General features: G+C 44.3%; 1 protein-coding gene across 1 annotated transcript in view; it reads right to left on the reverse strand.

The window, feature by feature from the left end:
* IKBKB (inhibitor of nuclear factor kappa B kinase subunit beta) overlaps window positions 1-24,086 on the reverse strand; it is a 543,710-nt gene that overhangs the window by 167,474 nt on the left and 352,150 nt on the right. The window contains exon 14 of the mRNA XM_078666224.1: window positions 8,793-8,944. Within this exon, the coding sequence (XP_078522350.1) occupies window positions 8,793-8,944 (152 nt within the window). The remainder of the gene's footprint in view (window positions 1-8,792; window positions 8,945-24,086) is intronic.

Here is a 24,086-nt window from a genome sequence, read left to right on the forward strand (position 1 = left end):
TTTCATGGTGGGGTAGTGGGTCTGCTCTCTCTGCTGTAGGGCTAAAAGTGTATCCCTTCCTGCAGGAGGCATGTATTTATACAAGCCACCCCCAGTGTTTTTCCAATATCCCATGGGCTCTTAAGGAGACCTCATATGCAGCCAGCCACTTTGCAATGTCATCCCCTGCGCTGTAACTGACTGGCGACTACATCCTTGGGCAAATAGGGTCTGGGTTCCCTGGTTAAGTCCCTGAATTCGCTGCCACCAACAGGAGTACTGGGAGTCCCTATTTGCAGGGCTTTGAGGTCTAGCTCCTTCAGACTCAATTCATGAGCCATCCTCTTTTCCTCCCTCTCCTTCTCCAACCTAGCTAGCTCCCACTTCAACTGCCTTTTTTCTCTCCGGTCAGCTGATTCGGCTTCGGTCAAGCTCCTTACAGAGACACTACTGCCCTCCCTCGAAAGTGTCCTAGGACCTGTTAGTAGGTTCCCCCCTTCGGTTTGGTACAGTACATCCACTCCGATGACAGTGTCCCGTTCTCCCTCTTCCTCCTCCTTCCTCCCATCTGGATGAGCTGCCACCGATGCTCTCAAGCTGGTTTGGAGTTCCCCCTTTTTAGCACCTTGCTTGAAAAACACCCCCTTTTTCTGGCAAAAGTCTCTGAGTTGAGCTGCAGTAAAGGTCTCCAACTACTCCAAATCAAATTCCATTTTGCCACCAGGGTCACGGTCAGCCACTTAGAAGAAGATAAGGATAAGATAAGAAAGGGCGTAAGTAAGGGCTACCTCCACCCACCACCAGGAAAGAATTTGGAAAAACAAAATTAATAATTCGGGAGTCCGCCTGGAGAAAACTCCAGATTTAGGTCTGTGGAACACACTAAGCTACTGCTAAGTGGATGCAAGCACAAGCTCTAATCCCACCGCTGAAGACCAATTATGTTAGACCTGGAATTACCAGTCCACATAGGGTAGCCTGGCACAGAGTGGAAAGACCTAACCTTAGAGGCAATTTGTGTCAAGCTTGCATCACACTTCGCACAGCAACTCAGCGCCCATCCACTTAAAAATGACACTACACCAGTTTAGAAAAATACGGCTTGCTTTATAAATATCTTTTAGTCTGTTTCATACTTTTAGCAATGTAAAATTTCAACACATTAAGCACCCACGTCTGATTATTTGTTTCAATACAGTTACACAGTGCCATAGGTAATACACTTTTCCCAATTCTATAATTGCTCAACCAGAACCTTGGTTCCTTAATCTTCCTATAGTTACTTCACAGTTCAATTAAGTTAGACAGCCAATTTGTTACTTTCTTTTAACGAATCAAGTCTGTTAATTCCTGGGATCCTGTCACGGTTTCACAACCCTCTTCTAGTAAAGTAGGTAAGTGCTGTAACAAAACCAAGTTCAGGCACAGTTATTCCCCAGTGGTTAGATTCAGGCATTAATTCTGGCCATTAGTCTTATACTCTGTATATTAACATTTTCCCCCCTTCTGGCGACTGGGTGGCCGTAATAGAACTCTAATAGGGGTCTTAGACTTGACAAGACCTGGAATGGGGAAGAGCGATTTGGACAGATTAAGCTCTCCTGCTTCTCCTCACGACCTCTACCAGAGAACAAGAGGTTAAGTCTTCCACGAGGCTATGTTGTGTTTTCTCTGCATCGGGGTCCCGCACCAGCCCCAATTTCCCTGCTTACTTGAAGGCTCAAGGCTTTTGGTCGGCCAACCGGCAACTCGGAGAGCTTACTCCCTCACTGGTGGACCTCCGGGGAGAATACTCGCTCTCACGCCAGTTCTGGATAGCGGCCGCTCCTCCTCAGCTCCGCTGCCGACCTGCCTCACTGGTTAAGGCACCGATCCCTCCTCTGGGCCTGCGCGATCAGAAGACACACGGCGCAGCGCCGCCTCCTCCGAGATGCCAGGACTCCCCCTGCTGAGCTGCGCGGGTGAGAGGCGTCTCGCTAGCGCACCGCCCCTTCAGCGAGGATGACAGCTGGATCGGCGCCAAGCTCGGGGAAACCCTCGAAGTCGCACTACCGCTACCTCCGCAATCCTCTCGTCGAAGGCGGCAGAGCAGGCAGCACCTCCCCCTGCTGCTGACTTTGGGTGAAAACCCCACTACCCACACGGGGCACCTTCAGGACCGGGGTCTCGGGTCAGGCGTCTGCTTTCCCCTGGCAGTCCACGGCACAGGTGAGAGGGGGCAGGCCAACACAGGGACGAGTCTACTAGAGGACGGGGGGAGAAAATCAAGAACTCCCAGTCTTCGTCTCACCCCCGGAATTACCCAGTGGCCTCGGGCAGCCTTCACCCTCAGAGATTAAAAGAGGCGAGACTTCCTCCTCAGCACAGCCCCTGGCAATTAGTTGGATAAGCTAAGGGTGTGGGACAGCTCCTTTCCTCGCATGGAATCACCAAAGCAGGACTCGTTAGGTACTCTTCCTAGGCAGGGTCAGAATCGAGAACTACTTCTGAGACGTAAGGAAGCCCTCTAGATCCTCAAATTGCAGGCAGTTGAGCATGGGATGAACTCTGACCACGAACTACACTACTTTCTAAGTGATTGAAGGGATCTGTATTCACCACTGAAATACGAATATCCTGATCATAAGGCTAAAACTTGATGACACACTTTCCCATATGACTCACACATATATAGACTGTATGACTCTCAGTAAATGTGTACATTACTAGAGGCGGAAATAATTATTGATGGCAACTAGGACTCCACCAAAGTTTTTCCTTGTGATACATTACTGCTGCATGCACATCTAACTCTCATGGAACAAACTTGACAGATAGGCCAATTTCTTATTGGTCTTAATATAAGATATATGTTATTATGCTGTCTTGAAAGTAACTGATACTAGACCCTGTGGTTAATTGGTAGGTTGACACTTAGAAGAGTTGCCTTCCGATCTTAACATAGTCGTCATCCCTGTTTAATCATGCTGATTTGTAATGATATATTCGAGAAAATATAATTTTGTATGTAACTTATGATTATACAAAGCTTATATCCTCTGTCGCTACATGTACTATATTTCTTATCAATCCAATATTTGGATCAACCGGGACAGAAGGTAATACACTCATTCCTGACCTTGCCTCGCACTTGTCCTCCCTCAATTTTTCCCTTATTCTCACGAAATATTGTCGAATGTTTTTTGCACCGCGTATATAGAGACAGACACACATATCTCTAACTTAAAACGCATTTTTGTCTCGACTAGCTCACAAGATTATCACTATTGTTTATCTAATATCGTTCAACATATCGCTGGTCTCGCCATTACATATTTGGTATTTTTTTAATATATTAATATCGCCACATATAACTACAATCTCTACTTTCAAGAATAAGTTTACAATAAGATTACGATATATATGGCGCCAGTGTGGAGATATTCACTGCATTCTATTAGTCCACACGGGATCAGCCCTTGAACCATATTACTTCCTATTTCCGGCAAGGTTCTTCCATAGACACAAACGTGGATATGGCGAGAGGACCTCTTACGGTGCGAAATTCATAAGGTAGGACTTACCGAATTACACGTTGTTCTTTGCTACTATGTACAGCGTGGTAGCAGGCATATACATTGACCGTAATTCCGGTCTCTGTTTTTTCCTCATTTATAGCATCGTTCGTTCGGACATAATTGTCCCTCTGAGATGGCATTTACTGATGCTTCCAGTCTATAACTTATTGTCAACAAATAGCAACATATACAGATAAGGAGAGTAAGCTATTTAGATATTATGACCCACTCACGGTGATGGGGGCGCGCCCTTAAATCACACTTAGTTCAATAGTCCACCTAATGTTTCATAAAGACTGTGTATTGGATGCACGGTGTATGTAAATAATATGACTCACTAGGCTAGTGGTCGTTTTTCTGACCATGCTCTTTACATTTTACCCCTAGCTTCAGTCTGATATGGAGTACTGACGCTTGGACTTACTACATCTTATACCCAGCCACTATAAGGCTGGGACGGAATTATAACCAGTCAGAAGGTATGTCCTGCACCACCTGGCTTATATACGCTGCTTGTAAGAATTTTAAGACAATTGTTACAATATTCTATAATATTGAATATGATTATTACAGGCTTATTGACAATCATCGATACTCGTAAGGTAGGCCTGGGATTTCCCAGCATTCATTTGGAAATAGGGAACACATGTAGAGGTGTTTTGTTCACGGTTTTTTCACGATTGCCACTCACTCAAAATAAACAGGATCGTTAAAAATAAATATAAAGATATCACCTCCCACCTACTCACCGGATTCCAATTTCCTCTCTTGATCCAACTATATGGCTGTTTGAATCCACTACAACGGTTCTGAATGGACGATGTAGGCTTTTCTATCCCTCACTCTTGGTACGTCCATATACCACCTATGTTTTGGTGTCTGAATTGATCTTTTCGGGGCATGTTGCCCATGCAATTGGTGAACATGCTTGGCTCTTGGTATTATGATGGGAATATTTGATATAAGGGGAGACTATATGATGAGTTCTCTGTATCCCCTTTTTGTTCCCAGCCCTGAAGAAGTAGTGGGTAATCCCAGTACGACGAAACACGTGTTGGCGTGAAGTATTCCAAGATACTACATATTAAAAGACCTTGAAACCATCTATTTTGTTATTATTGCGACATAACTATACATGTAAACTGTATATTAATATTTTATATTGGTGTGATAGAGATTTGTAGAAATTGCTAATGTAGATGTTTACTGGTCAAATAGCCATGTCCATGGGAATGTGGAAGAATGCGCCCTGCAAGTCCAACGCTACCATCCAGTCTCCCGGGTCAGGGGCAGACAGAACTTGAGAGCGTGTGAGAATTTTGAATATCTCCTTTTTCAAGAAGAAGTTGAGATATGGTCTTCCGTCACCCTGCCGCAAGTGAATGAGCATGGATGGAGGAGTAGTTACGAAGTGGAGGGAGTAGCCCCATCAGACAGTCAGGAAGATCCAGCGGTGTGATCTTCTCGGCCTCCAGTGGTGCAGGTGATGGCATATCCTGCCTCTCACTGGTTGCCCATGATGGTCGGAGGTCAAACTAAAGAGGCTGCAGCTGCTGGGGTGGGGCGGTGGTGGAGGGGTGGTAGTGGAGAGCAAGTGGGAACTGGACTGGCCTGACCTCTAGCTGTCCGACCCACTGAGGTTTTGCATTCAGAGGCTGGGGAGCTTGCACGCTGTGGTGGCTGGGCGGGTAAGGACGTGGTGGGAAACCCCTTTTGTGGCCACTAAATGAGGACTGGGGTTGACGGGGGCATGGAAAGCCCTATGGACCTGACCATTGCCCTGCTGTCATTAAAGCGATCCAGCACAGAGTCAGCCTTGTCGCTGAAGAGACGGGAGCTATCAAAGGGCAAGTCCATAAGCGAAGCTCGGACATCCCCTGGAAAGCCAGCTGTGTTCAGCCAGGCATGGCGCGTTAAGGCCATTGATGAAGAAACCGCTTTGCCTAGCAAGGCAGTCATGCCCAGACCACTTTGAATTGTGAACTTATCTGCGTCTCTTCTGTCCGCCATAGATTGAGATATATGGCTACTCCGGGACCATGGGTAGCAGCAACACAACTGAACCCCAAAGGGAATGGGAGTAATGCCCCAAAAGGCATGCAGTGTTCACAGACCGCAATGCTAGGCTGGCAGAAGAAAACATCTTTTTACACAAGGTGTCCAGCCTTTTGGATTCCCTATCCGGTGGGGTAGTAAGGTATGTATCAGGATTTACTCAGGAAGTAGAGGCTTGGACCACCACGCTCTCCGGGGTGGGGAGTTGGGTGAGCAAAGAGGGAGCTGCTTGGGTGGGGCGATGGTGGCAGGCAATTTTCTACTCACAGTAGCCCCTTTGCAGGACCAAGCCACAAGCAGGACATCTGTAAGGGCTTCACTAAATGGGAGACACAGTTCTGAGGGGTTAACTCCCGGCTGAAGCATCTCTGTCAAGACAGTAGTCTTCACTACCACAGTGGGCAGCTGAAGGTCCAGGATGGACCTCTGCTGCCCATCTAACCATCATTGCAAAAGAGGCTCCCTCCTCCGTAGCCATGGTAGGAGGAGAGACCAAGCCAGTATCTGCGGAGGGTCCAGTCCACTGGCAATTCCCACTTCCTCCCATCAGTTCATATTAGGATTGAAAGGATAGTATTCTTCAGGGTCTAGCACCCACTCCCAATCGTCCCCAAGAACTAGCCCACAGGAATAGGGCTCAAGCTCCAGCCAGGAGGGAATGGCCCCAGACGACAGTAGAGTCGGGTGACCCTCTGGCTCTGTGCTGGAGTCAGGAAAGAGAATGAGGAAGGCGCCGACAACGTGACCTGTGCAGGGGAAGGTCGTCGTTGCTCGACAAGCACCGGGTCCGGATCCATCTGTGGATTCAAGGGGCACGACTGGCGCAAGGGTAGACCCACCAGCGGGAAACCAGTAGGGGCTCCTTCCAAACCCACGAGATGGGCCGCCCAAATATGAGGTGCATGGCCTCCTAAAACTGGGTTGGGTGGGGGTCACTCTGGATCCCAGAAACTCAGGGAGGCGGAGAGATGGCCTGGGCTCAACTGCGGAGCCAGGCCTCAAGAGACAACGCTTGCTCATCTCATCAGATGACTTTAGCAATCAGGATGAAATGGAAGACCTCTTCAACCTCATTTATTTCTTTTTGAGCGACTTACCGGAGGACGTTTTCAACAAAGATTGATGGCTCTGTGACCAATCCGGGACCTTCCTATCGACTGGGATAGAGAACATCAATGGCATCGCACGTCGAATGGCAAAGAGCTTGAGGGATCACTCCCTCAGGATCTTGGGGTGCATAGCATGACAACTGACGCAGGTCTTGGTGTGTTCGTGCTCAAGACACCAGAGACAGAGAGGTGCAGGTCCTTCACTGATATATTTGTCAATGACAAGTGCCGCAAGACTTGCATCTGGCCTTCCTCATAAACATCCCTGTCGCATCACGAAATAAGTCTAAAAAAACAGACAAAACGACAAAAAAGAGCAGCCAAAAAATGACTGGTGGTATCTTTCTCCATATATGGTGCAGGAAGAAAAGAACTGACATAAGCGTGCTGGGGTGGCGCCTATATAGGCACTGTATGATGCCTGATGATAACTCTATGGGTAAGGAATTTGCGGCTAGAAGTCTCTATCAGATACTTGTGCCCAAAGGTTGAGCTGCGCAGAAGGACAGTCTGATTGATATCACTGAGTAAGCATGGTGATGAGTTGGTCAGACTTGTTATTCACCTAGGATAGGATGGTCATTCATCTAGTGGGGGTGAAAGCGAAGAAGCTAACTAGTGGTGCAAACCACTTTTCTCTGGCAAGGGTATTTTACTGGCTACTGGAGAAGAGGGGGCCCTCTTCTATACATCCTTAGTCACTTACAGCACATAGCATGCAGGGGCACACCAGAACTGGAGGACACTGAACAGGTGAATCTTCCTTAAGCTCCATCCTAATCACATTGTCTATGATAATTAAGAAAATGGTATTCAACACAGTTTGCTCACCTGGAGCTCATACTACCTGGGACTTCCGTCTGGAGGTATTCTCTTTACTTCCTCTGTGGCACTACTTTAGAGGAATCAGACATATCTTGAGATGTGTCAGTGTCATCTAGAGGAGTGGCAAAGATGTGGTGGTAGAGAGGAGCTTTGGCAATTGAGTCACCAATGAACTGTGACCCAGAGGCAACAGGGGATGGAGGTAGAGCACCATGTAATGGGGAAGCCAGACCATGTGCTGGATGAGAGAATTAAAAAGGGTCAATGAGGGTTTCAGAGGCAGTGACATTGGCCAGAGAACCCATCATCTCAGCCTCACATATGGGGTAAGGAATGGATCTGGGGCAGTCACAATAAAAACTAAAAGACCTACAGAGCAGTCTGGTTTAGGAGAAGACTTGGGTTCGCCAATTAACCTGAGAACGGCTGTGGGGGTCAGAGGACTGCAGAGGAGGGAAACATTGGGAAACACAATTGTGCCATGAAAGGGGTCCCCTTGCAGGGAACACTCCAAAGGAGATTACTACTTAGGGTGCCCATCTCCAAGTCAATGACATAACTTCAATGAGGCTGAGAAAGGTGAAGACCCATGAATAATTTCTAGTTTCTAGAAATTGCTTGTGGAGCACTATGCATTGTGGAAAGTAATATCTGAATAACATAAACCTCAGAAAATGATTGATGAATGTGTGTTGGTGAATGCGTAAAGTTGGTAGAGCAGCAGATGCACATGCACCAGACTCGCCAACTATTAGCTGTGAAAAAAGATGATCTGGTACCTCATCTACTGCACTGGAGGAAAATGGAATGAACATATAACAATCCCTTACCAATTAATTTGGTAACAGTCACACCCGTCGCTTATAGCATTATGACTCTTAAAATCTGTGTTAGAAATTGCTTGTTTATTACAAAGATCACTTGTGACAATAACACAATATCCATCCTACAGTAACGCTTATGTCTGCCATTCAGCCGATGAGTTGAATTAAAAATACTCTTAGTCAAAGAGCTATGAATAACATAAGCCAGGTAAATCATTACAACAAGCAGAGAATATGCCATGTGTGACAATGCGGAGAACGCCACAGGCCAGAGCTAAACAGCAGAGCACAGGGAGTTGATGAGTAGGTAAAAGAAACATTGCAGAACAGAAAATGGAGCAGGATAAGCCAATGCCTGAAGATGAGCAACAAGGCATCAAATGTGTGACAGAAGGAAGAATGCAATCAGGACAGGATGAACAAAAGAGAGAAGGAAAACTTACTGATGCCAAATTCAATCTGCTCGCTGTACTTTTCCAAATCAATTTGAATGCTGGCCCTGAAGAAGTCCAACTTGGCCTTGAGCTGCTGGGATAGAGAAGCCATTGAGTTCTTCTGCTTTGAGAGAGTGCTGTTATATCGTAAAAGATTCATTCTGAAAAGTAAAATAGTATACTTTTAAGAATGCACATTGCATGAAACACTAAGATTAAAATACCCACCAACAATTCATAAGTGCGATTCTATTTGTCTGCCGGGGATTCTAAAGTAATGTGCAATTGCTTAGGACATTTAGTAGTAAATCATCTTTGCTCCATACAGCCATCTTCATCTCAATCGCCTTTAAAAACACTGGACCCATAAATAACCCTGTCCTCAGTGTAACTTATACAGGTGAAAGGTAAGAAAGCTTCCTCCACTCCGTCACATGACCCTAAAGATCCAAAGCCACCTTAAAGAACTTTCTTCCAGCTACAAAACAAATCACCAGATGAGCTTTGCAGAGAACACTAGGCACCAAAATGGGTGTCCCTTCACCAGTACCAATCTCCTGCATTAAAACAGGAAGTTAGACATTTTAACAAAAGGAATTGACCCAAATGATTACTTATGAATTAATCGCAGATACCCAAGATGCAGAAATGTATTGAAAACAAGTAGCAATCAGTTTTTCATTAAGTGATCCTCTTTAATATTCACAGACACTGCAACCAATAGTAGGTTTTCCTTCTTTCAAGTTAGTGGATAATCCAGGAGAACAAAGCCTAATGTACAATATTGAAAACGGATTTAAGTCCCCGATTAAATAAGTTCCTCCCCACCGCGAGTAGAGTCCAGTTAGGGAGCAGAAACCAAAATACTATCACGCTGTAAAATTCGATTATGGGAGTTATTTAGAGGGAAATATGAGAAGCTGCTCTATTGGTGGCAAAGCAAGCTCTTTCCTGGTCCAGATTGGGTATGCTCTCTCTTGGATTACAAGAGATGGAAAAAAACCTCTCTGACTATGCATTATCTAGATGTTGAGATACTGTAGGCATATCAATATAAACAATTTGAATATATCCTTGATTTGACATCATTGGACCTAATAAATGAGTTGCATTGATCTAGAGAGCATGAAAAAGGTCGACAAGCTAGAAAATACGATTTAGGTTAAACAGAATAGACAGGACCATGGAGTATAAAAACATTTAGAATGGCAGAGGAATGATAGATTCCTAAATATATTCTACCCTACTGCAAGAATATAAAGTCCGCTTTAACTTGTCACAATAGTCAGTTGAAAAGTGATTCACCACAAAAAACACATACACACCAGGCCCAAGCATCTGTCAAACACAAGACCAATCAACAACAAAGTCAAATAAACAAAGGAAAATACTTTTCATTTTAAAAGCTTTTCAATTTTGCATCTTCTGAGAAGTCTTTTTATGGGGAGAAAGGAGCATAATTCTGTGTCGAAGAGAACTAGCACCTCTTGTTTTGGACGATTATGCTTTGTTTATTAATATTGGATTAGAAGGATGTGTATTTGAACGCTGCCATAGCTGCAGAAAAGAAGCTTAAAACCAGGGACAGCCTTGAAAAATAAGTAAAAGTGCACTGTTTATGCCTGACATGCTCTAAGATCAAAGCTCTTGATCTACCATCCAATGCAGATCCCTTCTTTCTTCAGTTCAAAGAAAACTTGCACATGACCTTCTAGAAAATAGCCCGACATCCTAGAATACAAGTCTTAGAGCACGAGTCACTAACCCAAAATAAAGGAATTTAAGATTTATTTAAAAACACAAAGGTTGCACAGAGTTACTGTCCCTCCTGAATAAGGAATGATTTCAGTGTGAACTCCATGAATGGAACACACTAGGGTACACTATGGTATGGTGGGGTACCCCTTTAATTGGCATGACCTACCCCATAAGCCCCTAGTATATAATAGGGCAGGGGATTGAAACTATGTAGAAGTCCCCAGTACTCTGGGGCATGGCAGTTGAGAGGCCAGCAGCTTTTTCTGCACTTGCATGTGTGCCCTGCTGAACATGGCTTTCAGTGTGAACTCCATGAATGGAACAAAGCTAAATGCTCTTTGCTCAGACATCAATTGAAGGCTCTTGACACTGCAACAGGATGTGGACTCTGTAGGCATACACACTCTGGACTTAGAAACTAAACGTTAATCCTGAGGGCAACAAGTGTAACGACTGAAAGGCTCTTCTGCACAATCCCAGGGCCAGCTGCAGGTTACGCTCTTAAAATGTGGAGACTTCGAAAACTGTTAACAACGGGATAATATTAGTCTACGGAATCTGGAGGAGGGGGGTAGAGGGTCCAGACTTGGAAGCAGTTGTGGTGGGCTTGTTCTCCGAAATCCTAGGAGACAAACAGGTCAAGGTCAAAATAGAAAAGGTTCACCGGGTGGAATGCCCATGCCCATGGCTGGTGATGGTAAACAACCCAGGGATGTAATTGTCAAGCTTCACTCTTAAAGTGAAAGAAGCTATCTTTCAAGCAGCGAGAAAAAAGGACTATCATTTTCCAAAGAGTGACATGGTGCGTATTTCATGACATCTCAACAGCTACACTGGCCCGCAGTCTCCAATTTGGACCAGTAACAGATAAATTGCACCATCATCACATCAAACATAGGTGACCATATCCCTTTGGCCTCGCATTTGAATACCAAAATAAGCCCTATCACTTTACGGAAGTGTTTGATGCAGTGACACTGTTGGGCTCAGATTGCAGAAATACCGAGAGGTTCAAGAGAGACCCACCACATGTTCGATGTCAGGAACTGGAAGAGAACAATGGCTTCCACAGAAACATTTGAAAAGGCAAGGAAAGCGCTGGACTAGGACCAACGTGGACCCTTGGCCCTGACCACCGTAGCAATGCCATCACAAGACTCTGTAATATCCTTTAAACTGTTAAATCTGCCTTTTGGCCCAACGGCTTTGTAACTCCGCTTGTTGCAAAAGTACTCCTTGTTCACTCATGATCGCTATGAACTTTATTTGAAAAAATATGCTGATCTCCTGTGAAAGGGGTTCCATATACTTAAGAAGTCATTGTCTATTAATGCTAAGTTGTGTTGTTATCAGCTACATGTTGCTAGAATGTCATAGCGGTGTGTGACCGGTACACCCACACCCATGAGCGTTAAGTTTGATCTTTACCAAAGTTATGGAGCTAAGTTCCTGTTTGTTCTTGTTTTTTTTTCCTGTTTGATATCGATGAATGGGTTCTTTTTTGTTTTGTGTTGGGGGCCCAGGATTTGGTGATGAATCGTCCTTTGCCAGTGGAGGTGGGGTGTTGCAGGGGTGGTGGGGATCGGGACCTTGAAACTAACCTGTTATTTCAATCTACCCATAATATATCATCAAGGTGTTGACAAAAGTGATCTGGAACGTTAAGGAACTGAACCCCCCCCTCCAAGCGTCACAAATTGTGAAAATACATCCTTGATAATGGCCACGATAGAATAGCTTTGCAATAGACGCACCTTAAAAGAAGTGAAGACCACAGACGACGTATTAAGACAATGTTTGATAATTCAATCATTGGCCCTCACTAAGCATAATGGAGTAGCCCTTCTCTTTCATTTGCCCCTTAAATTCCAGCCTACCGCCTATAAATCAGACAAAGAGGGGAAGATATTGATGGTGAAAGGGAATATAGCTGGTCTAACAATATCTACCGTCTATGCCCCAAATACAACCCAGACTGCCTTTCTACAATCCTGCCTCACTCTTCTGGGGGGAGTTCAGTGAGGGGGAGATCATCTTACTGGGATATTTCAACCTGATATGGCACACTGACCTAGACCATATTCATCTGCACTGCACTCTCACCGGGAACTTTCAGAAAGCCCTGGAAGAAACATTCTGCTCCCCAGGCCTCCTTGATGCCTGGAGAACCACCCATCCAAAGACTTGTGATTATACCTTTTTTTCAGACTCACACCACACCTATTCTCGCATTGATTATGTCTTTGTAAGCCAATCCCTAGAACACACCAGCTTACACTCAGAAATCCATACTATAGCCCTTTCAGACCATGCACCTGTGACCTCAAAAATGGAGTGGGCTTCCCGAACACCCAAATATCGTAGGCGGTTATTCCCTGGTTCCCTAGTAAAAGCCCATCTTTTTGACATGAAATACTTAAGACTATTAGAGACTTTTTAGTGTGAATGACCCCTGGGATACAGACTTCTCTAATTAGTGGGATGCCTTTAAAGACGTTGTCAGGGGGAAATGCATTTCACTCCTATCGACTTTAACCAAGCAAAAAACCTGAGATAGGTTAGCACTAAAGAGAGAAATGCAACAAGCAGAACATGCTCACCATGAAAACCCTTCCCTCCCCTTACAATGGAAAGTGACAGCACTGAGGGGGTAAACTAAATGCAATATATATGAATAGGGCGGAGTTCCCTATGCTGCGTTTAAATTCGGGCACGCCTAGCTCACCAACTGTAGGTTAAACATGAGAAGTAATCCATTGGTCAAACTAACTTAGGTGGAAGAGAGGCAACGGCAGAAACTGACAAAGCTGCAGCATTCAGAGATTTCTATAAACAATTGTACACAGCTGAGCAACCTGTGATAATGGCCCAATTACAATATCTAAATGACATAACTATTCTCCAAGTGGCAGAGGTCCAAAATGAGACGCTAGGTAACCCATTCAGAGACCACGAGGTCCAGGCAGCCATCTCTGCCCTTAAACTTCATATCACCTGGGCCGGATGGATTCACAGCCAAATTTTGTAAAAACTTTTAGTTCTGAATTGGTACCCCATTTGAATGCACTATTCAGCCACAGAACTACTTCTCGAGGGGTTACACACCGATGAGTGAAGCTCTAATTTCAGTTCTGCCAAAGTCGGGCAATTATCCACACAACTGTTCTTCATATAGGCATATAACTTTACTAAACTTGGATGATAAATTATATACTTAGATTTTGGCATCTCAATTAGAAGACCTCATGTCGGATTTGATTCACCCAGATCAGTCCTGATTCATTAAGGAAAGACAAATGGATGAAAATCTGAGGAGGGTGATCCACCTGCTCAAAAAAGCCACTAGAAAGCACATGCCAGCAGTCCTATTGGCGCTAGATGCTGAAAGCGCTTTCAACAGGGTGGATTGGTCATTCCCTTTTCACACTCCCCGCAAACTTGGAATGTGCGAACAATTTATCAACATGGTCCAGCCTAATTATGCGACTCCACTTTCGCGAGTGATCATGAACATGGTCAGGTCCGACCTTTTTAAATTAGAGAGGGAAACTGGTCAGGGGTGCCCTAACTCACCGCTCTTATTTGCCCTCAGTATAGAGCCTCTTGCAGCAAAGGTGAGAGGAAGAAGAGATTCAATGCCTCCCCTTTGGATCTATTATAACAAAATGACACTATTTGCAGAGGATGTGCTCCTTTCCCCGACTCCACCTTTGACCTTTTTGTTTACAAGTTTTTATAGCGTGAACTTGACCTCAAGGTATTGGGTATCAGAACCAGACTCCCGTATATACTGTTGCGTATGCCAAGGGAGACAGAATGGTAGGTCTTATTAGAATTCCCCACTTATTATAAAGCAGAGCAGCTGAGGGTGATCACTGAATGGTCTTCGCGGGAATCAGACAAAGACTGGCTCCACATGGAGTGAGAGAGTGAGAGAGTGAGTGAGAGAGTGAGAGAGTGAGAGAGTGAGAGAGTGAGAGAGTGAGTGAGTGAGTGAGTGTGTGTGTGTGTTTGTGTGTGTGTGTGTGTGTGTGTGTGTGTGTGTGTCAGATTCTGTGGAGGAATACAGTCCGACAGATAGGATGGTGCAGGACGCTAACCCAAACGACTCCATTGTGGCACGGTACATACCTCCGCCTGGTGGCGGCGCTGAGGGGATTCCGCGGGTGGGATTTAGTAGGGATATTGACCCTGAGTGATGCGATGCAGGGCACCACATTGAAATCTTTTCAGCAATTGCAAGTAGACTTTCAGCTACATACGACATCATTTTACAAATATCTCAATTCCGCCATGCTTTGACCCCCTTGGTTCAGGCCTTGGAGACACTACCAGAGTTTCACCCTCTCGAGGGCCGCATACTGATGGGGGACCTGGGACTACATAAAATCAGGCAAATATACCAAACTTTGACGACTCATACACGAACAACACTTGATAAGACTAGGAGTGCATGGAAAGAAGATATCCCAGACTTGACAGACGACGACTGGGCCGAAGCCATTGCTAGCCCCCAGGGCACAGCTGTGTCCACTCAATACCGCCTTATACAGTTTAAGTATCTACACAGCGCATACTACACATGGGTTAGGCTCTGGAAGATGGGTGTTATCCAGTCCCCTACATGTTTACGATGAGAAAGGGAGGACGGGACATTTTTGCATACAGTCTTGAGCCACACTGCATTATAGCCCTTTTGGAGCAGGGTATCGTCATGTCTCAACGAGGTGTTATCTTGGGAACTCCCACTCAACCCAAAACTCTTCCTCTTACACAGTACCGACGAAATTGGGGGAAATAAGTACAAACAACATCTACTCTTGTTAGCCCTCACCATCGCCAAGCGCGATATTGCCTTGTTGTGGAAAGGGACTTCTCCCCCCACTATAGGCCAGTGGAAGACCTAACTCAGCAGATGTATGGGTGTGGAGATTGCAGTGTATCTGGCTGTGGTTGCCCCCAAAAGCATAGGAAAATTTGGACCCGATGGGCGACGTAGCGTGGAATGGATCTTCCCCCTTACCATCCTGATAGGAATGATTACCTATGCATACATTCACTGATCAATTCGATACATGTTATGCGATAGCCCGTTACTCTGTGAGTTTACCATGTGTACTAATACCAGGATCTAGCGCAGTCTGCATTTTGTTTATGTTGTATCACCTGCATGTTTCGCAGGCATTGCAATTGTTTAAAAATGTTGGTATTCCTGTTTTAGTTTACTTCTTACATGTATTTGTAGCGCTATGGCCCAAATCTCACCAGAACAACCAAATAAAATCTGTTGTTAAAAAAATATATATACATTATTATATCTTTGGGCGCTAGATCTTGAGAAGCCTTTCAACAGCTGAATTACCTCGTAGATTATGTACATGCATCAAGTAAATGGAGACCTGGATGCAAAAGAAGGTGAAGATTATCAGATCTCAGTCACTGGTGGCATATTCATGGAATTCTCTGTTGAGGGGGAGTGTCCATTGATTGTGAACTACAGACACCGATTACCTACAGCCCTTTCAGCAGCAACTTGATGACTTCTCTGGCTGGCTTTTGGAGCACAGACTAGAAGTACATTAGAGCTCTCTGCAGTCAAAGCACTAACAGCATAGAGGACTTTTACATTCTAGTGGTTCCTTTACAATGGTGGGTTTCTCAACGTTGAGACCCTCTTGGTTGGAGAGACTCTTAAACCACTGAGGTTTTCCTAGTGTTAGCAAAACGCCCAAGAACGATACTCTTTCCATGAAAGATCATGTCAGATCACTCTGCGGGAAAAGTTTTGCCATACTCAAACTCCTTGCCAAAATATTCCCCTGGTTACCTTTGGACTGCAGACGGTCCGTCACGCAGGCACTACTGGTCAGTCGCCTGGATTATGGTAATGCACTTTTTAATGGGATGAACGAACATCTATTCTCACGCCTGCAGATTGTGCAAAACCAGGCGGCTAAACTCGTTCTTAACAAAAGTAAGCGCGACTCAGCATCAGAGTGCCTAAACAAACTCCACTGGCTCCCAATGCGTCAGAGGGCTGCCTTCAAGTTACTTAGTCATGCCCACAAGACCCTACATGGAACTGGCCCTTCGATACTGCAAGGAAGGATCGAATTTTACAAACCTAACAGAACTCTGCGATCCTGCCAATCTGCATTGGCAAAACCTAAACGCATCCATAAGGTCAGAACAGGTGGACGTTCCTTCTCCTATCTAGCAGCTAAGAGATGGAACGAGCTTCCCTCCAAGCTAAGACACACCTCCAATTATCTTCAGTTCAGAAGGGATCTTAAAACGTATCTCTACACTAAACCATAAATCCCAGCTGTCACTCCAGTAGCTTTTCTGGCTCTTAGCGCCGTGATATCCTTCGGGATGATTGATGCGCTTTATAAAAACCGGAAAATAAATAAATAAATAAATAAACAACCCTATATTGATGAATTCTTGATGCCAAAGCCCCTATAGAAGCTGCAAGACGATTTGAAGAATGCACTAAAATACAAGAGAACACCTGATGGTATTGAGGGTAGGATAGCAAGGATATATGGATAATGGGTTGGTCCCTTAGCTTGTGCTGAGTTCTTCCACTGAAGGACAGTCTGCAGGAGTCCATTAATTATCAAAGCTGAATAAACACTACATACATTCCTCGCTAGCTAGCACTCACCTGTTAAAATTCCTTTCAAGTAAGCAGAGAAACTCTTATTGCAAGAAAGTATAGAAAGACACTATCTGACATGCATTCTTGCACACAACAGGAAACCCTGCTATAAAAGAAACTTAGTGGGAAGTGAGAAGAAAAGTCGTGGGGTAAAGCCTAGTAAAAGAAATAACATAAAAAAATAAAAAGTAATTTACTTGACGACATAAAACATAGCGGTTTAAAAAGACATAATTGTAGTGAAAAAAATAAAGGTTTACTATTTCGGGCCTGGATTCATATTGAAAAATAATTAATGGACGCTAGCTGCCTCCATACTGCCTGCTGGTATTCTGGAGCAGCACCATGTCTTAATACCACAGTGTGAAATTCCTACTTATTCAGACTGCTGCCTATTTGGCCACATTTCTTTATATATGGGTGAGTCAAAATGGCTTCCTGGGACGAGTTAACAGTTTAATTTAACTCTATTGTGATAAAAAAGGACATATTTTTGGATATGCAGGGTTAACATATTTGAAATATGTGTATTGTTTCACAAAAATAATTTTGGGGAATGAAATAGGTTTTCGGCGATGTTATGGAGGTATTCAGTGATGGAGAATATTAATGAAGATCGAATGATCAAAAACTACCCATCAGGGGGTCACTGAATTACAAAACAGGACGATCATGAATACACCCAGCACAAGTCATGAAATTACCTATAACCAAGCCATGAAATTGACTATAGAAGCAATCGCATTAATGTCATGCGAGCCATTACACTGTCCTAAAAGACGTCAGATGGAGAACAAACAAGCACCAAGGAATGCTTCTCACTGTAGAAGTGTGCTCTCGTGGCACGTCTTCTAAGGGAGCCACGAGCTCTAAATCAAGAGTTACAGGTACAACTGCCCCGTAACTATGCAGCGCATTACTTGACGCCCTGAGAAGAAGGGTAAGTGCAACTACATACCTATGCAGGCCACGCAACAGTGACCTGCCAACCCAGTCCTGAAGAAAGCCCTCCGCCCCGACAGGGCGCCTATAGGGCTGAAACATGTCGACCGCTCGACCACCCATCTATTGACACAGGTGCTATAGATCAGTAGCCTCTCTATTCACGCACTGCATCTCATTTTAATCTTGCCCCACCCCTGACCAAATAAATTTGAACCAGTGGCAAGGAGGCAATTTTAAGTTCACTTCACTTTCACCCTCACTATTCCTGATCACCATCCCTGATCATTACTGCGAATAACCAGTTGGTCCCCGTCCTGGTGGAGGAAAGCACAGATAAGACCCAATGATGATGCTTTTCACATAGAAAATAAAAGCGGACAACCAACATATACCGCTATTACGAGTAATACGTGAATGAAGGTTTTTTAGAAGGCAAGAACCCTTGAGCCTGTTAAAAACAGGACAAGTGATCCATTCTCTCTTTATTACTTGCTTACTGTCCCAAAATAACCATGGCATTCAGATAAAACATGGAAATACTCCACAGGATTCATGGTCTCGAACCTTACGACACAAAAACTTATGGATCCCCACGAAAAAGCTAGATCTTTCACCCTGCAGTAACCATGGAATCGCTATAAATAGGAAATGACTCCACTGACTGTGATAGAGCAAGATTTCGCATCGCGACTTGCTCGAGTCAAGAACCTCGAAAATCTATTATAATCTCGTAACTTAAATTGTTTGTTTCACTAATTTTATGTATTTTGAATGTGCGTGGGTATCATAGAGATGCTTGCTTATGTGTTTTACTAATACGAATAATTCTCGTTCCTAAAATGGCCGCTGCTTGACTTTCTCTCTCCTGCGCATGCGTCAGTCACACTCACGTGACTACACGTAGAGATAGTTTTGGAGGGAAAGGGTGCGTATGCGTAATCGCCTTAAAATGGCAGCTTAATGTGACAATGAAGTGAAGCTCATGTTATGCTCATCGTGTTGTTATGTGTAGCACTTACCCGTAATTGCATAGTATATTTTTATGATGATAAACGTGAAGTACGAAATTATGACATGTAATGCCTTCATTTATTTCCATGTGCTAATTTGTTTTCGCTTACTTTTCATGTATCCGCGGCACTGATGGGTGATGGGGCTGGGGAGTCCATCTTGGAGGGCACTACTGCGCCGAATCAGTCGATGGTGCGGTGGCATTGAAACCAAGCCAAAGAAGGTTGATGCCAGAGCATGCATGGGAAGATGCACCTTCACCCAGCGAGAAAGCCTAACTTGTACCCTATTTGAATACATTGTAATTCTTTCCTTTGTATTCCCTGCGACTTCTCGTGGGAACCCAAATCTTGCTAGGCGGCACCTTAGGATGCAAAATAGGCCTTAGAATAGTCTGTTCTGATTGGTGTGTTAACCAAATCCTACCTTAGGACCAATCCAAATTGGGGATTCCGACACTTTGCAACATTTGGGGGGTGGTACCCTGTCCCAAAACAGTATATCTAGCCTAGGTTTAGCTAGAGAAATTGTCCGACTTGTCTGAATAGCTGACCTGTCACTGACCCAACGCACTCAATAGGTGACTTGATACAGAGGTGCTGCGGAGCTCTCTGTCCGAAATCTGACCATAGACTCTGAAGGTTTTACTGAACCTTAAGTGCTGGCGGAGCACTTTCCTGGGAAATTCGCTGACCCAATCGGGGTCCTGATCGATAGCTGCAGAGAGGGTGGAGCGCTGGCGTTGCTTCCAAACTGCGGGTGCTGGTCGTATCCTGGTGGTCCTGTCCTGATCCTAATCTGGGTTTCCTGTCCTGTCCTGGGGTGTCCATTCTGCACCTGCTGTCCCACTGAGGGTTATCCTTCCTTGAGGGTTTTCCTGTCCTTAACTGACCCGTGGCCAGGGTTGGTTTTCACACCAGTCTAGGTAAATATTGCTCTGAAATTCTTAAACTGCACCTTTCTATTTTTCTGTCTTTGCTTCAATAAAGACATACCTTTGCATATGAATAATTTTCCATGCTTTTCGCAACTATTGCATATCACAAAGTCATTTGCATTTTTATTTCATAGCGGGTTCCTATGTTACCCTACCTTTTAGAAATCATTTTCTGCATTGCTGTTTGCAATTTTCTGTTATGGTCCCTAAGTTTCTCTCATAAAACTGACTAAAGTAACCCCGATTATAACGTGTTCACTTTGCCCTTACCTTAGTTTCCCTCTCACTTAGCGTGTTCCCTGTCGCACTAGCATTTTTGATAAAACTCAATGATTGCCCTTTTAGTTCTTTTATATAGTTATGTACTCTTTGCAAATCTGGTTTTAGACTGTCTCCTTGTAGTGGAATGTATATTTTAAGAGATTGAAATTCTAAGATAAACTTTCAAAACTTCCAGTTGTCCGTGGTCATTTCATGAAGTAAAGGTTTTAGTGTTGGGTTTTGTATTTCGCTGCCTTTCCTTTTACAGCTAGCTCCCTGACCCATCGTGGTCATAGGTACCCATAACAGTGGATGGTAAGTTGGGTACACTGGAAATAATAAGAAAGGGAACTCACAATTATTGGTAGTAGATTGTGTGGTCACCTGATCAATGTATATGATAAAGTAAAGTATATGGGCCCGAAGCCAGAAGTGGCGAAATTATTGGTTGGGTGACCCGCGATCTCTAGCAGTAATTGTCTGGTAGCATCGAGGATGGTTAGGGAATAGTTCAAGGATAGGTAGGACTAGTTAGTCTAGCTAAGTCGGATGCTGCTATAAGAGTAGGCGCTTCAAGGGAATTGATCACTCACTTGAAAATTGTTTACTTTGAAAAATTATGAAATGTTTTAAAATTATTATTCTTGTTATTATACTGTTATATGTAATAATCCATTCGTACGTAAAACGTCTTGTATGTTGTTAAGGAATCCCCGGGGAATTGAATAGCGAGTGGTGAATAGAATCCACTTGCTTTGAGGTCACTGGCTTTTAAGGAAAGTTGGTGCAGGTTAGGCAGAACTGGAAGCACTAACTAGGGTTTTTTTCTGGATGTATGATTGAATAAATGTTATTAACGAGGTTCATTGGCAAAATTCCCATTGTGGCGTAACCTAATCAGGGTCACATCGGAAGAGTAGCGGGTTCATCGGAGCTTGCGTGAAAGCAAAGGGGTTCGCTGGGGAAACCTTAGTCTCAGATATATCCCGGAGAAGTGGATGAGTCTAGGGAAGTAGCAGGTTCTCCAATGCTAGTGTGAAGGGTAGGCAGAAGAGATCTACCCGTAGTGAGTGAAAAGTAAATGGAAGTAGTTTACTTGCAGCGAAACTAATTCTTTCCTGTCTAGACACTTGAGCACAGTGGCGAATGTGTATTCGTTGTTAAATAACCAAGCACTAAGCACTTTAGAAAAAAAGAAAGTTTCCGTTACCTTGTGAAGGAGGGAGTTAGTCGCGAAGCTGCTCTGACGTCACTCCGTGCCGCGCTGGGATTGGTAGACACAGCGGGTTGGTAGCGGAGCTGGAATTGTAAAGGAGGGGCGAGCGCCGGAGCATGGGAACTATCTCGCGAAAAGGCCGCGCACCCATTGGTCGAGATTATTTGAACTCGTGCATTTCATTGGTCGCACGAAAATAATAGACGCACTTGGATTGGAAGTGGTTTTGTAAACAAAGTCACTCGTAAAAATCGTATGTGGCATTCGTATAGACCGCATACCAGACCTGATCCACGGCATATGGGATTTGAGAACGATCAGTGGAAAGGAGTTAAAAACGACATTATGTACGGAACTAAGAGAAAAGTATCTCTTGTAAACAAAGTAAAGAATTATTTCAAAAAGGACAAGCCGATTAAAACTAGAGAAGGTGTTGTCATACCGCAACCCAACACTCCCGCATCTTTCATGATGTTCGATAAAGGGTACAACACATGTGTATGGTTGGAGAATTGGGTGGAATACACGAAGGATGACGGAGTATTGGCCTTTCCGTTAGAGGGTACCTTTAACAGTAGGATTCTATTCAATCTTAGAACCCGAATGAATGACTTACATCCCAGACCTAGATTAACGCAGTATGAAGTGCTAGCGGAATGGGAAATCGAGGCTTTCGAAAGGGATAAGCCACGGATGGATAAAGGGTTAACTAAATTTTATCCAAAATTGAAGCAAGAAGCACGAGCTAAAAAGATGAAACAGTGGAGACAGAATATGATAGTGGAAGGATTGTTTCCCATGATGCCAGCAGATGATCCTTCCGGGGGGAAGAAACGGTTGGAAAAATCTAAACATTGGGTACCCATCGGAGAGTCGGATGATGAATTATTAGATGACCTGTGTATGAGAAGTCCGCCTCCTTATAATGAAGGACATCGACCTTCCAGTGCAGGAGATATTTCCCGAAGACTTCCTCCCCAGGAAGAAGTTAGGTCCGCAAGTGTAGGAGGGGGTTACCACATACCTCCCTATACCGAGAGTCTAGGACCAGTAGATACCAGAAACATTTACCCCAGAATGTCAGCTAGTGGGGAGACAGGATATTCCTGTGAAGCAGATTTTTGTTCTCGACCTCCTTACGGAGGCGAGATGAGACCCTCAAGTTCAGGAATGCCGTTATTGCACCCACAGTATGAGGAAGAACGAAGATCCCTAGGTACAGGAAGTTTGTTCCCAAGACCAAATTATGGTGAAGGACCTAGTGAGACTCATCCCACTGCCCCGAGTTATGCTCCCACTCTGACCCCACAGGTGTTACATGACAAATCAGTAGAGAGATTGCTGGAAGAAAAGGAGCGAGAAATTCTAGCAAAACAAAGGGCTGAAATAATTCAGAAAATCTCCCAGTTAAATACCAGTCCTGAAGCATTGACAATCCCAGTAACAATTGGACCCGTGGTTCCATTGTACGGGGATCGGCATGAAAGTCCAAAACCTCCTGTCATTACTCCCGTCATAGCACAGCCCAGACCAGAACCCTTAATTGTAGATGAACAGACGAGTGAGTGTGAATCTGAAGTCTCACTGATGGATCTGCCCATTAGAAATACAGGGAAAAGAATGCAGAAAAGACATAATCCTTTCAATGCGAGGGAGATTCAAATGGAATCGACTTCAGGTACTAGAAGTGTCACTTTGGTTACACCTGAAGAAATTGAAAGATGGAGTCAAGAATTGGAGAAACAAACTTCGCAAACGAAACCTTTAGACCTATACAAACTGAGAGTAGAAATAGAAGAATTAATGGCAGGAAACGTAGGATTAGACAGATTAAATACCTACTCTGAAGAAGAACTGTTGTTTATGTGTAAAAGTCTTACCCGCAATGTCCGAGTACTTCATGAAAATTGACAGATACTGCTGCTAGTATGGGAATAGACATTTCAAAATCGAAACCCTTGCAGAAACCATACCGAGCAGAATTTTCAGACAGAGATTTGGAAAACCTGAATGTGTCAGGGAAAAAGGCGCAGGTCAAGGAACTATTGACAGTGTTACAGAAATGGGGAGATGTAGAAAGGTGGAAAGCCAGGTGGGCTCGAAAGAAAGATGAGGCCAGGTCTAAGCAAGTAACTCCCGAATTTGTCCTAAAGGAAGCAGACAAACCAGAACAGTTATGCCCTATGCGCGAAGTGCCAGGGGGAAAATATGTACACGTCCCATGGTCCCGACAGGATATTGTGTCCTTTACCAATGACTTCCCAAAATTACGAGAAAAGCCAGTCGATTGGTACCGGCAGGTAGAGAGATTCGTAAAAGTGCAGAAATGCCTATTGAAAGACCTGGATGGGTTCTTCGACATAGTGGTCCCTGTAGATCTGTGGACTGAGTGTAAGATAGCCATCGCCTGGCCTAGTGAGGAATACCCGAGAGATGACAAAACAGGGGAGCCATCGAAGGAAGTGATGAGGAAGTATGAACAGGTAATTCAACATTTGAAATTAAAAGTGC

The sequence above is a fragment of the Lissotriton helveticus genome, chromosome 11, assembly GCF_964261635.1.
Source record: "Lissotriton helveticus chromosome 11, aLisHel1.1, whole genome shotgun sequence".
NCBI classification, from domain to species: domain Eukaryota; kingdom Metazoa; phylum Chordata; class Amphibia; order Caudata; family Salamandridae; genus Lissotriton; species Lissotriton helveticus.